General features: G+C 40.1%; 1 protein-coding gene across 1 annotated transcript in view; it reads right to left on the reverse strand.

Annotated features, from left to right (window-relative positions):
• Positions 1–15,238, reverse strand: part of SIK3 (SIK family kinase 3) — a 250,085-nt gene that overhangs the window by 51,911 nt on the left and 182,936 nt on the right. The window contains exons 5-6 of the mRNA XM_023516064.1: positions 4,964–5,088; positions 4,259–4,382 (exon numbers count right to left, since the gene is read on the reverse strand). Of these exons, the coding sequence (XP_023371832.1) occupies positions 4,259–4,382; positions 4,964–5,088 (249 nt within the window). The remainder of the gene's footprint in view (positions 1–4,258; positions 4,383–4,963; positions 5,089–15,238) is intronic.

Here is a 15,238-nt window from a genome sequence, read left to right on the forward strand (position 1 = left end):
AAGTATCCAATGTACTCAATACTAATATGAAGCCAGGAGACAAACTAAAACACTCACACAAGAGAAAAACTCAATTCAAGTTGAGGGGAGGTGGGAAAAAGCAGGAGGGAGAGGGTTGGGGTGCTCCCACCTAATGGATACAATGTAAGGGTGTATGGCACACCTCCTGGGTGCAGGACACAACTACAACAGGCCCTTACCTAACAAATGCAAACATTGTAACCTCATCATTTGTACCCTCATCTATTAATTTGAAATTTTCAAAAATGAGAAAATGAACAACTCAAATAAAAAAATGGAAAAAAGACCCAGAGACACCTCGCCAAAAATACAGATAGCAATGCAAATTAGCAATATGAAAAAATGCTCATCATCATACATCATTAGAGAATTGCAAATTAAAACAATTCGATACCACTACCCTTCTATGAAGAGCATCCCAAATCCAAAACACTGCCAACACAAAATGCTGGTGAGGATGTGGCAACAGGAATTCTTGTTTAATGCTGGTGGGACCAGTTTGGAAGACAGTTTGGCAGTTTCCCACAAAACTAAGCATTCTCTTCCCATATTGTCTGTCCAGCAATTGTGCTCCTTGGTATTGACTCAAATGAGTTGAAAATTTATGTCCACACAGAAATCTGTCTGAGGATGTTACAGTAGCTTTATTCATAAACTGTCAAAACTTGGAAGCAACCAAGATGTCCATAGGAGCTGAAAGGATAAATAAGCTGTACTTCATCCAACAATGAAATATTATTCAGCGCTAAACAGAAAAGGGCTATAAAGACATGGGAGAACCTTACTGCATATCACTAAGTGAAAAAAGCCAATGAGAAAGGCTGCATGCTGTCTGTATGTTTCCAACCGTGGAACGTTCTGGAAAGGCAATACTCAGGGAGACGATAAAAGCATGGTTGCCAGGGGCAGGGAGACAGGGGATAAACAGGTGGAACATATGTGCCTTTAACATTCTGTATGATGATACTATGATGATGGCTACATTTCACACGCTGTCGTTTATAGGAACCCACAGACGGTACAGCACTGAGAGAGCCACTGAGAGCCCATCAGCTATGGACCAGCCCACTCTGGTGGCGACGGGGACAGTAGAGGAAGCTGTGCCTAAGGGGCCGGGTGAGGAGGTCTGGGGAGGGGGGTGAGGCACATGGAAACACTGTACCTTCCACTCAATTCTGCTGTGAACCTAAAATTGCTCTAAAACACAAATTCAATTAAAAGAAAAAAGTAGTGGTGAAGTGCTAATTAGTGGTGGGCAGTCACTAAGATAAAGTCTGAGGATACGCAGGGGATGAATGATGAGATCACTGTGACCCTGGCCACGGCGATACTGGGCCCCTTCTGTTTCCTTTTCTAGTGAAATTGGACAGAGTTCTGTCTACTTCCTTTGTCCATTTTCCTTCTATTTCTTTTCTGTTGCAGCCATGATTTAAGCTTTTGTCTCTGCCCTTCCACCTCAAGTACACTTCAAAATCATTAAAGAGCTCCACATTTCTAAATCCAACATTCAGTTCTCAGTCCTCTACTAGATTCAGCACAGCAATCCCCACGGTCCTCACTCCTTGGAACATTTTCTTCACTTCTCTTCTAGGACAGCAGGCTCTCTGGCTTCCCTCCCCCATTCTATGACCCTTAGTATGTTCCAGAACTTAATCCTCGGACTTCTTCTCTATAATCAATGCCTAAAAAGTGATCTCATCTCATTGCTTTAAATATTATTTGTACACTGATGATTCCCAACTGTATACCCCTACCCCAGAACTCTCCTAAATTCAACCACCTATCCGATACCTCAACACAAGTGTCTAATGGGCATCTCCAACTTGACATGTTTAAAGCATCTATCCAAAGCATAAATATTCTTTCCTAGTCATCCCCTTCTTAGTTAGAAGTAAATCCACCTTTGTACTTGCTCATGGCAGGATCCTGGAATTCACCTTTAATTATTCTCTTTCTTTCACCTCAAGTACCACACTAAATGTTGGTGGAGCCAGACTGCCTGGGTTCAATTTCTAGTTCAGGTACTTGGTAGCTGTGGTATCTTGGAGAAAGTGTTTAATTAACCTCTCCTGGATTCAGTTTTATCACCAGTGAAATGGGGGTGATAATCTTACATATCTCCCAGGGTTGTTATGATAATTAAATGAGTTAATGTTTGTAAAATGCTTTGAACAGTGCCTGCCCAATAGTCGGCAGCATCTCTTAAATCTGACCACTTCTTACTATCTCCACTGCAACGCCCCTGTCTGAGAACTGGCTACCAGTATCTCTCACCCAGATGATCGGAACAGTCTCCCACTCACTGGTGTCGCTCCTTCAGCCCCTGCACCTTTCAACCTACTGACAACACAGCAGCTACAGTGATCTCTTCTAAACACAATTCACTGTAAAATTCTTTCCACATTTTGTATGTTTCAAAATTTTCATAATAAACTTTGGAACAAAACAAAGTCAGATTATGTCACTCCTCTACCCAAACCCTCCAATCCATCACATTTCACGTGGGGTAAGCATTAACGTCTTTATAGTGACTGCCTGGACCCTAAAATTAAGCTCCCTCTCCTCTCTCTGACCTCATCTCTGTTCTCTCATCACTTCTGCTTTCCCAGCACACAGGCCTCCTTCCGGCTCCCTGAACACTCCAGCATGGTCCTCCCTGGGCTTTGCACTTGCCGTTCCCGGCTGGGAATGCTCTTGCACAGACAGCACAGCTCACACCCACACCTGCTTCTAGCTGTGCCGAAAGGTCAATTTCTCGGTGCAGGGGTGGTTGAACAACCTACCATCTTCCATCTTTTCTTTTCTTTTTTTTTTTTTTTTTTTTTTTGACACACAGCCTCAAGCTGTCCCCCTGGGTAGAGTGCCATGGCATCACGCTCACAGCAACCTCCAACTCCTGGGCTCAAGCGAGTCTCCTGCCTCAGCCTCCCAAGTAGCTGGGACCACAGGCGCCCGCCACAACGCCCGGCTATTTTTTGGTTGCAGCCGTCATTGTTGTTTGGCGGGTCCGGGCTGGGGATTCGAACCCGCCACCTTAGGTGTACGTGGCTGGCGCCTTAGCCGGTTAAGCTATAGGCGCCGAGCCCCATCTTCCATCTTAAACTCCTTCTTATTTTATTTTTCCCACAGCATTCAGGACTATCTGATATAGAATCAAGTCATCAATCCAAAGGAAATGTAAGGTTAAATCTGGTCCAAGTTTCACCACTCTATTAGATTTTTTTTTTTTTTGTAGAGACAGAGTGTCACTTTATTACCCTCAGTAGAGTGTTGTGACGTCACACAGCTCACAGCAACCTGCAATTCCTGGGCTTAAGTGATTCTATTGCCTCAGCCTCCAGAGTAGCTGGGACTACAGCCACCCACCACAACACCCGGCTATTTTTTTGTTGAGTTTGGCCAGGGCAGGGTTTGAACCCGCCATCCTTGGTATATGGGGCTGGTGCCCTGCCCACTGAACCACAGGCACCACCTACCACTTTACTCTAAAATGCCATTCCTATGTGATTATTCTTTGTTGTCAACCTAGTGGATCTATTTTCTTCCTTAAAATGAAAACAGAAGATTAACCAAAACTAAATATACTGATTTCTGTATTGTCCCTAAAGTGTTCTTATTGTGTGTAAATAAATGGTGATAAAATACTGTAGATTCTGGATACTTGGAATCTGTTTCTAAACAGAGTTAACTTTTTTTTAAGATCTACCTACTCTACTGCCCACTCATTAAAAATTTTTTTTTCATTTGAGTCTGGGAGAGAAATATCATAGAATTAGGAAGTGAAGAAGCAAGACTTAAGATGCAAAGCCTGCTTTATCCTTGGCATTTAAAACAACATCGCAATGGGGCACCAGTTAATGGAAATATTATCCTGAAAAACTGAGGGATGGGGAAAGCGAAACAGAAACATTTAATGCGTTGCTGCTGTGTGATGGGCCTATCAATTTGTAACATATAGTACTTAATTGAATTCTTACAGTGATAGTCCCCACAGAACTCTCAGTCAGCTTAGACGAGGACTAAAACTCAGACTTCGCATTATGCAGGGCCTAAATTCCAGCCTGAGAGGGCCCATCTGGTGCTAAAGCCTTTACACTCTGTCCTGCAGAACCTTGCCTCCTGGAGGCATCAGGTCAGCAAATTGGAGCTAAGAAAGGTACTCCATCACTACACTCCTGGGACAGCGCAACACATCTAACTTTTCATGAACCCAGCTGTGTGCAGGCAACTCCCTTACCTGTGGACATAAAAAATGGGATGCGGAACTTTCCACTCAGCACCCGGGCCCGCAGATTCTGCAGTGTGCTCCCATCAAATGGCAGGGCACCACACACAAGCACATAGAGGACAACTCCAAGGCTCTGCATCCCAAACAGAGAGTAAGTACAATTAGAGGAAACACAAGAGGTTTGTAGTGTTCAAACACGCACATCTTCACACAAGTCATGGTGAGTAATGCACAAGATTGTGGAACAGTTTTTTTCTTTTTTTCATGAACAATAACATGGGGTATTAATGTTAATAAATATCAATCGCACTGAAAAAAATAAATAACACGGGGTATTATCCAGGCCAATCATCTTTAGAACAGTTAACACTCTTCTTTACTTCTGGACATTAACTTCAGGTAACACCCCCAATTTTTCTCAGACTCATTCTCTAGGGATAAGGCAAGTAGCAACAACAGGAATCTCAGATCTTGGGAAGGGCACCCCCATCCAAGCTGACTCCTGGAGTTCTCTTGCAGATGCAGAGGGGTCGTTTGAAACCTGTGGCTCAGCTCATAAGGAAGCACTGGAAGAAAGACTTTGCACAAAGACTGGAACTTGAAAGAACAGGTGACCGTGATCTCAATTCACATGCAGCATGGTGTGTGCCCCAGAAGGACAGCTGTCATGAATCAGGGTAATGCCATGGCGTGGAAGAGAAGGTCGTCACTTACCCAGATGTCCACTTTGGGCCCATCATATTCTTTTCCTTCAAAGAGTTCGGGTGCAGCATAAGGAGGGCTACCACACCAGGTCTTCAGCAGCTGCCCAGGAGTGAAGAGGTTACTAAAGCCAAAATCTAGAAAGGCAAATGGACACAACCCATGTTATCATAACTCAGAAAATCTTAGTCTCTTAGTCACTAGAGTAAGTGTTCCAAATCATTTAAGTCTGAATATTAAATATGAAAAGAAAATATTTAGAAACTATACAACCAGACCCTTAAACTTAAAAAAAAAAATAGTGAAACAGAGATATACCTGAGTTAGAATGCAAAAGAGATCTGGTTAACTAAAAGTAAATAGGATTGATTTGTGTCAGCAAAACCGGCACTGCTCTTCTCATAAACCTAGGCAGAGAGAGGCGAGTGGTATCTGTTCCTTTAAAACCAAAATGAAACTGAATGGTTGATGTCAAGAACAGACTAGAATCAGTATGTACATGTAAATCTACTCAACTAGACCCCAAATGTTCATATTATTTTTACTTCTTATAACAAACACACTTACGACCACTTCAAATTAGACAAAGTAACATTATCATTGAGACTGAATGTTCAAAATGAAGACTATGCAACTTATTTACAAACTGAACAAAGAGCACGTGCATTTTAACTTCAACTCTCTTTGTGCCTGAACTTGCCCTTCTTTTCTCCTCTTCCTACTATTAAGTGGGAGCTGATGGGAGGTGAGAGGGGTGAGTCCTGGGGAAGGAAGCTAAGAAATCGAGCAAGGATATAGAGTCACTGACATATAAACACTTTTACTTACGAACAACCTGTATGAGGGACAGGATATCCCTCGGCATCTGAAAATGCTAAGCGCGGTCCGACTCTCTGAAACTCTTTCCTCTTTTCCTAGCTTCCCTCTCTTATTGACAACTGTCTTCTTTTGTTACTATGTAGTTGCTTTCCTTCTTTCTACCTACTCCAGAAGGTGTTTTCAGGCAGACACCTGCTGATTTTGATTGCCTCTCCTTGCTCTATTTTTTTTTTTTTGAGAGATAGTTCTGTGCTCTTACCATTTCCACTGTGATTTCTTTGGGGTAATTCCCCAAATTTATATCTCTGGTTCTGATACCGCTCTTTTTTTTAAAGATAGCATCTCACTCTGTTGCCAGGCTGGAGTGCAGTGCCTATCCACACGCACGATCATAGCATACTACAAACCTGAATCCCTGAACTTTGGCGATTGGTCCTCTCACCTCGGCTTCCCAGGTAGCTGAGACTAGAAGCATGTCACCATGCAAGCCCACTACCACTCTTAAGTTCTGCCCCCACCATCTCAATTCATACTCCTATCATCTCTAGAATCATACAATCTTTTACTATCTATATCTATTTCATTTCTCTCTAGGGCAGCAGTTCTCAACCTGTGGGTCGGGACCCCTTTGGAACAATGAAATACATCCTGCATATCAGATATTTACATTATGATTCATAACAGTAGCAAAATTACAGTTATGAAGTAGCAACGAAAGTAATTTTATGGTTGGGGGTCACCACAACATGAGGAACCGTATTAAAGAGTCGCAGCATTAGGAGGCATTAGGAAGGGTGAGAACCACTGCTCTAAGCCATCCACTCGTACATAGCACAGAGAATATCAAAGAATCAGATCCTGCTTTCTTCCTGCTCAAAAACATTTGCTGACTTCCTTCTACTTACAGAATCAGCTCTATCTCTTCATATTATCATTTACAGTCTTTTATAACCCAGTCCCACTCTATTCCAATTTGTCCTTGGATGTGCCAGCATTACTATTCATATCGTATGTTTACATACCTGCTATTTCTTCTCTGGGCCATACCTTTTTTTCTTTTCCACCTTTAAAATATCACTTATTTCAGCATGCAGTCAAAATACCACACCAACTCCTTCGTCCTCTGTGCTTCCACAGCCCTTAGTTTACGCTTCTACACCCCATGACCACTCTGCCTTATGTTTTACTTGGTAGTGTTACATGTTTATACCCCCACACACTAGTTAGAGATGGAGGAGATAGAGCTTGATTTATCCTTGTCTCCACGGAGTGTTTTTAATACATATCAGGGACTCAAGAAAGAATCATAAAATTAAACTGCAATAAAATCAATGGGACAATCTGCTCATCATTTTCAAGCTTATGGGAGGCTTCTCAAACTGACAATGGCAGATGGCCAGCTATTAGAGCCTCCACCTTCTAGTGGCCCCTCCCAGAGTTCTGAAATTCACATAATGTTCAGGAGGGGCCCTGTGGTCAGGATCGTCATTACTAATAGCATCATTATAGCTACTTCTATGAGAAAATAAATATTTTCATTCATTAAGGGAAATAATACCTCTTCCATAAGTCTTCCTGGATCCCCTATAGGAAAATCTATCCTCTCTGTATTCCATTTGTATTTTCCCTTTACTTTATTCTTTGCACACATATGTGTGCATGTGTGTGTATGTATAACTTATTCCTTTAGCTTTTTTTTTTTTTTTTTTTTGAGACAGAGCCTCAAGCTGTCCCCCTGGGTAGAGTGCCGTGGCATTATAGCTCACAGCAACCTCTAACTCCTGGGCTCAAGCGAGTCTCCTGCCTCTGCCTCCCAAGTAGCTGGGACTACAGGCACCTGCCACAACACCTGGCTATTTTTTGGTTGCAGCCGTCGTTGTTGTTTGGCGGGTCCGGGCTGGGGATTCGAACCTGCTACCTTAGGTGTACGTGGCTGGCGCCTTAGCCGGTTGAGCTATAGGCGCCGAGCCCCTTTAGCTTTTAAAAAACACCCTCTCTTTTATACCCATCTACCCTTCTCCCTTTAGTCCCTTAAGACACCTTATTCTTCTCTGTGAATGCACAATATGTAACAATATTGAAACACAGACGGTGCTTAATAAATGCTGACTATTAAATGAAACTGCATTTAAAGCTCTACCAACTAGCCTACAACTATTTAAGCATAATAACTTTAATTTACAACTTAAAGTCTGCATGCACCAAACACAACATTTTTCTTACAGGAGTCGGCATAGGTTGCTAAAAAATCTCAACAGATGAGATTTAAATAGATGTCTTTGAGAATTATGTACAAAGAAGACTCTTAATTTTTTTTTATTCGTGTGAGGCTTTCACCTGGTCTTTTTCCATGATTAGTCTTCCTCTCCTCCACAGCCCAGAAGAGAAATGCAAATGATTTTGTTACAGCTGGTAGATTCTGACATTGGTGTGATTGGATAGCAAAGTCTATAAGAGAGAATCAAGGAGTTCTTGTATGTGTTAGAATAGAGAACGCCACGGGCTAAGGGATGAATTTAAGCCAGTTGATCTTAAATCTTCTCATAAGCAGCTTAAAATGATAGTAGAGTTCTCATTTTGAACAATGACGGCTCTATCGACAATGAGTTACCTTTCCATCCCTGTACTCTTCCAGGGAGGGGCAGGCAGAAATTTAATAGCACAAGCTTGATCACTATAACTATCAAAGAAGAAATCTTTACAAAGAAAACGATATCAAAGGGAATCAGCTGCAGCAACGGCTGCAGGGTTAGATAGCAATATATAAGAAGTGAGTGCAGGAGAATGAATGATGCGATTATGGCCTAACAGCTAGAGACAGCCACATCGGGAGAAGCACCTGCTTCTACATGTTACAGCCAAACCCCTGGCTTCAGCAGTTAGACCCAACGACCGAATAGAAGATTGCAGGAAGATTCAACAGTAACAACAAGCCCTGCTGGCTTGCGCTTATTCCCTCTAATATACTAAGCATGATCTTCCCATCTTGGAAACCTGTTGAGGGTCTCCTATAATCATTTCCATTATTATTCTTACTTCCAACGCTGAGGTGTTGCACATTCAAGCAAAATTTCCTATTTTCTGCCTCCAATGACACATTTTCTCCTTATTATAGGCAGGTCCCTCCAGTTAATGCAGCTTGAGTCTCCCAATTTTTTCTTTAATGTACCAAATCTAACCGGATCTGACCCTCCTTCCCTTTTCCATAGTATTAGAGACAGTCTAATACTAATAGTATTAGTCCACTGACAGTCTCATTGAAAACATATTACTCTCTTATCTTCCCTTCCAGTGGCTCTTTTATAATTATCTCACATTAATCTTAACTATTACTATGCCTCTTAAATATGGCAAAATTCTGACTAACTCGTTAAAGCCCATTCAGCTTTAACTTTATTTTCTGAAAATAAAATGAGAAAAAAAATCCTCAAGTTATTACCATATACTAAATCTAGAACTCATTTTGAAAGTTCAGTTCCTTACAATCAACACTTTGGAGGCTGAATAACTACACTGGGAGAATCCTTCCTCCTCCTTATTCTCTTAGCTTGCCTGTGAGAGCATTTTGCTATGTATTTTAAGAGAACTAGAAGGAAAAAATAAAAGCAGTTGAAGCTCAAACTTGTCTATTTTGGGGTCTGTTGGCAGTGTAGGCAAGTACAGGGGAATGCTGCAATGTATGGTAGGAAGTGGAGGTGGGATGGGGTGGGTGGAGAACAGACAGACATGAAACAGAATTACTAAGATTTTTGCTGTTTTTAGTTATCTACATGGATAGACAACTGAAATAACTGCAACATCACCCAATTTGGAAGAGAAAGTTCTCATAACAAAAATTAAAGCAATGAGTAAAAAAAAAAAAAAAAAAACCCCAAGGAAAAAGAAAAGTTTTACTGGCATGGGTCTGAAATGCCAAAGATTCGGGTAAAGAAAGGCATTAGAGTGTGTGTGTCGGGATCACGGTGTGTGACACAACTTTTGGGGGCAGGACACAATTATAAGAGAGGCTTTACCTAACAAATGCAAGCTACGTGTAACCTGGATCTCTGTACCCTGAATAAGTTCTCAACAATAAAAAGAAAAAGGAAAAGAAAAAAAAAGAAAGGCATTAGAGCTGAAGTTTGATCTGTGACTTGAATCTGGAAAACTGTTTCCATTTAATGAGCTTCATCTTATTTCGGCTCTGGAGCTGGTCTTGGTCATTATTTACTAAAGCTTCTTATTTTTAATATCTTTTTTAGAAGTCTCTAAATATTGTATGCACCTCCACTGCTTCGTTTACTGAACGTGTGTTTATGAAACCGTTCCAATGAGCACAGCAATGTGATAGGTTCCTGTGAATGAATCAAAGATTCATTTAAAAGATAAAGATCCGAGGGAAAGACTCAAAAGGGAAGGAGAACTTGGGTGAATGGCCAAGACGGGGAGGAGGAGAAGGTTTTCTGAATACAGTTGGAAAAGAGCATTAGCAAGGCGGGACACTTAGAATTAAGTTGTTGAACCCAAGGATAATAAAGAGACTGCCCTGGGTACGATTAAGAGTTGGTAAGGGCAGGTGGCAAGAAACAGAGTGCAGAGAAGCGTCAGGGAAGATAAAGGACTGTTCTAAATGTCAGACGAGGACCTCAGCCTTCATGGCGTGGACCACTGCTTTTCTTTCTTTTCTTTCCTTTTTCCCCCCAGTTAAAAAATTTATTAGATTTCAAGTACAAAGAGTTTGTGAATTAACTGTAATCTTTGGTTCATAACATACTCTCACTACTGCTCCACTCATTGGACTGCTTTCATTGCCTTTTCCCCCATGAAGCCACGTTGAGATAAAGCATAATGTAAGAAATATTCGTAGGTCGTATAAGGAACTGTCACACAAAGTGTTTATACCATTTTACATCTTTACCAGCAATGTATGAGGCTTCCAGTGTCTCTACATCTCTGCCAACAGTTATTGTGTTTTTAATTATTGTTATTACTGCCATCCTACTGGGTGCAAAGCAATATATTACCATGGCTAACAGTGTTGAGCATCTTTTCATGTACTTATCATCCGTGTCTATATCAGCTTTGGAGAAATACCTATTTAAATCTTTTGTCCATTTTTCTATTTTTTTTTGGCCGGGGCTGGGTTTGAACCTGCCACCTCCAACATATGGGGCCGGCACCCTATCCTTTTGAGCCACATGCCCTTGTCCCTTGTCTCTTTTTCAATTGAATTTTCTATTACTGAGTTATGAGTGTTCTTTATATGTTCTAGATACAACCTTTTATTATTATATAAGTTGCAAATATTCTCTCCCATTCTGAGGACTGTCTTTTGAGTTTCTTGATGGCATCCTTTGATATACAAGTGTTTTCAATTTTGATAGAGTCCTATTTATCCGTGTTTTCTTTTATCTCTCAGCCAGGTGTGGTGGCTCACGCCTGTAATCCTAGCACTCTAGGAGACCCAAGCATAGGCATCCTCAAACTACAGCCCGCAGGCCACATGCAGCCTGCCTAGGACATTTATCCGGCCCACCAGGTGGGTGTTTTTGCCACCACTGCCTGTCCTGCTTAGCAGCCAACTTGTCCTGGGGCCCACAGTCTGGCCCTCCAACGGTCTGACGGACAGTGAACTGGTCCCCTGTTTAAAAAGTTTGATGACCCCTACAGCAGGTGGACTGCTTGAGTTCAAAAGTTCAAGACCAATGTGAGCAAGAACAAGACCTTGTCTCTTCTAAAAGTAGAAAAACCAACTGGGCATCATGGCTGGTGCCCATAGTCCCAGCTACTTGAGAAGCTGAGACAAGAGGATCACTTGAGCACAAGAGTTTGAAGTTGCTGTAAGCTATGATGCCATGACACTCTACCCAAGCTGATGGAGTGAGACTGTTTCAAAAAAACAAAAAACAAAAAACAAAGTTGTAAATATAGTTAATAAAATTGTAAAGGAGAAATAAATACTTTAATAATAGGTATAATCATTATAGTGTCAAAATAGCAATTAGTTATAAAAAGCAATTTACATGGTTAAAAATATAAGTATAACTCCTATACTAATAAAATTCCTTTCTCAATAAACCATAAGAGACAAAGTATACATTATATACAGTTAATTTAAAAATTCACTTTTGTCTATAATGTCACTGACTTGTTTACGTCAAACAAGTTATTAACAAAGTACACTAAAAAAATTTAAATTTTCTTTCTTTTCCTCTAATATGTTCAACTTAAGGTAAACATGTTTGATAAACTATCAAATCAAAAAACCAGGGTGGGTCCAGGTACAGTGGCTCACACCTGTAATGCTAGCACTCTAGGAGGATGAGGCAGGCAGATGCTTAAGCTCAGGAGTTCGAGATCAGCCTGAGCAAAACTCAGTATCTGTTAAAAAAAAAAAAAATAGCTGAGCATCCCAACTACTTAAGAGGCAAGAGGACTAAGAGAGAGAGAGAGAGAGAGAGAGAAAGGAAAGAAACAAAGAAAGAAGAAAAGTAGATAACTAAAAGTTGATACAGTTTGGGTAAATCTTTCGGATAATCCTAACTCTCTCCTAATTCTGTTTTTAGAATATTTTTTTCTAACTATAATCTTTAAGTGTTCAAACCCCATAGGTAACAAATCAATAAATGTACAAAGCCTAATCACTTCTTAAGACCGCAGGCCCTTTGCATTTTGTAACTATCTTCAGAGCCAGTATCATCCTAAGGGATACGGGAATGCTAGACTGCTCCAGCTCCCATCGGCCTTGGGAAGAGAAAGGGAGAATGCCTGGGACTGCTCTAATTGGTTGGATTCAAGGGGACATGAAGTTTCACTCCCATGGTTCAAGATGAAGAACATTAGTAGACCAACTGCTAGTGAAATATAAGAAAAAACCCAACAGTGACAACTTCAGTACGAGTAAACAATGAGAACAAAACAAGAACACAGAAACTTAAGGCAAGGAAGAGATTCAGGGTAAGTTCAAAAGGTTAAATACACTGTGTGGTTCTGAAGTTCACTAATAAACGCCAAAGCCCCATCAAGATTACTATGATCCCCAAACAATATGGGGTAGCTTAAGTAAATTACGGCACATCTATGTGATGTGAAATCATTAAAACTGATGATTATGTGGAGCGGCATCAGAGAAACATTTGATATAATATAAAGAATAAAAGCAGCATAAAATTGTATATACAGTGATTGACTTGTGGAAACTGCATAGGAAAAATGAAAGAAAATGCATTCAAAATGATAACAATAGTTTTGGAGGTGGGATTACAATTTGATTATTTTAAAATCGTCGGTTTTTAAAATTTCCTGTAGTATGCTTATAATTCTTAATTAAAATTTTTTATTTTAATAAAGACTTCTAAAACATCATCTTGAACAATAAGAACTAAAGGACTGAGCAGTTAGTTTCAGATAATTCTCAGGTACCAAGGCCGACAAAAAGAGTTTATAGCCCTTACTGCCTACTTATTGGCAATGGGAAAGATTTCAACCTCCACACTCAACATTAAAATGATAAATATTCTAAAGAGTTACAGAAGAAGAGAGACAAACAACAGAGGAAACTAGTTAAGACGGACACTCGCACCCATACAACAGAAGCCACGTGGGTGGAGTGGAGCTGTTCTCTTCTTGTGGCCTGTGGTCATTTATCTCTCCACTCATAACTGGCTCTTAATTAACTCAAGTCTCTTTTACAACTCCCAACACCCTGGTTGTTAGCATTTGTCTGCTGGCTGAAATGGCAACTTAAATCCCTTTCGCTTTAATACAAAGCTGCAGACTTTTATTTGAATCACATGTCTGCCTTCCAGGATGGTTAAAATACTAAAGCTTGTTATCAATTTTGAGACCTGAAATTCCTTGTTCTTGGCAAGATTGTTACCCTGGGGTATAAGGTAGAGATATTGATCTTCCTAAAACTAAGTATATCATCAACTGGATATGTATGTAGGTAGTAAGAGGAGAAAGAGAAGAATGGGTGGCACTAATTTAATTTAAAAATCAGGACAACTGTAACAGGAAATTTTCTTATTTGGTCCACCGCTTTAGAGCAATACCCTTGACTTCTTTTTTGGCTGACCAAAAAACAATTTGAAGCAGATGTAAACGTAGCAGATGTATTAGGCACAACCGTCTCCCAGTTCCAATGTTCTCCGTGTCTGCCTTAAGGCAAGATAGCACAGCAACTGACAGCCAGCCTTTCCTCATAACAGTAACTTGTGCTTCACGTCCTTGTTGTACAGTAACAGCTTGGAAGTGGGGGAAAAGTGAAATGGGAAAATTTTATTTATCCTAAATGAACAACCTCACCAGAGAACACTGTGACATGATCATGTTTTCAAATATGAAAGCTTCTGAGGACTCGCAAGCCCAATTATTATAATCGTAATTAGACAAAAGACAACAGAAATAATTTTGACCCTTGATTAACTTCAGAATGGACGTAAAAGGGAACAGGACAAGTTCCTAGATGTTCTCGCTAGAATTAATTCAAAGAACCAAAAATCAACACTGAAATAAAGAACACAATATGAAGAGAATTTAGACTATTACACAGGTTGTTACAAATCTATATTTTAACAGGAACATGACACAAATGAACTAAATCTGCTTCTCCTACACAATAAGCATGGGCCTAGAAATCATATGACCCAAAAGCTTCATTTGGAATATAACAAAATAAGACTCAACTGTGTGAATCTCAGCATTATAGTAGCGATGAAGGATGAGTTTCGAAGTTCCCAGGAATCAGAATATCAGTTCACTCTTAAAAATGGATCTTGGGAAGTCCTAAGTATTTAGCAATCACTCCAACCCCTGGCTGAACTTCCTCACTAGGAGCTAATAGAGAAGTCATGCCCAAAACTTACTGACTCAGCCTGAGCATATATACACAAGAGAAAATTCCGTCATCAAAAAAAAAAAAAAATCAAATAATCAGCTTATTTGGGGGGTGGAGGAAAGATATGAACCAGGATTGGTTTGGCATTTTAAGCGAGTAACTTAGGTATTTTTTCCCCAAAACACCTGAGCAGGTGTGATTACTGAACTCAGCTATTTTTAAACAAGGTAATAAACCATTCTTCTCTACTCTATTATAAATGGAACTACCAATTCTTCTCATAAAACCCAAAAAACCATCCCCCCGACATCTGATCTTTTCATCTAACTCAGTATTGAACAGACATATAAAGAAAAGGGTTATACTGAGACATTTTCTATAATAAATGCAAGCAATATTCACTGGAATTCTTAAAAATATTAACTGTACTATTGTAGTAATGATTTTGATTATGCCAATTAGAACAATAGAAGTCTAGTCATTCAATCAGGCAGGTTTCTGATACCCACAGGTGAGTACTCTATACAAAATTGTAGTGTGTCTTTTAGAGAACATCATGAATCAAAGTCTCCTTAATTCTTAATGAACTAAGACACCAAATGGAAATAAATTGAATATTTTCCAAATTAAAGACATTTAGTAAGCAGGAG

The sequence above is a fragment of the Otolemur garnettii genome, unplaced genomic scaffold, assembly GCF_000181295.1.
Source record: "Otolemur garnettii isolate 467f Iridium unplaced genomic scaffold, OtoGar3 scaffold00086, whole genome shotgun sequence".
In the NCBI taxonomy this organism is placed as follows: Eukaryota; Metazoa; Chordata; class Mammalia; order Primates; family Galagidae; genus Otolemur; species Otolemur garnettii.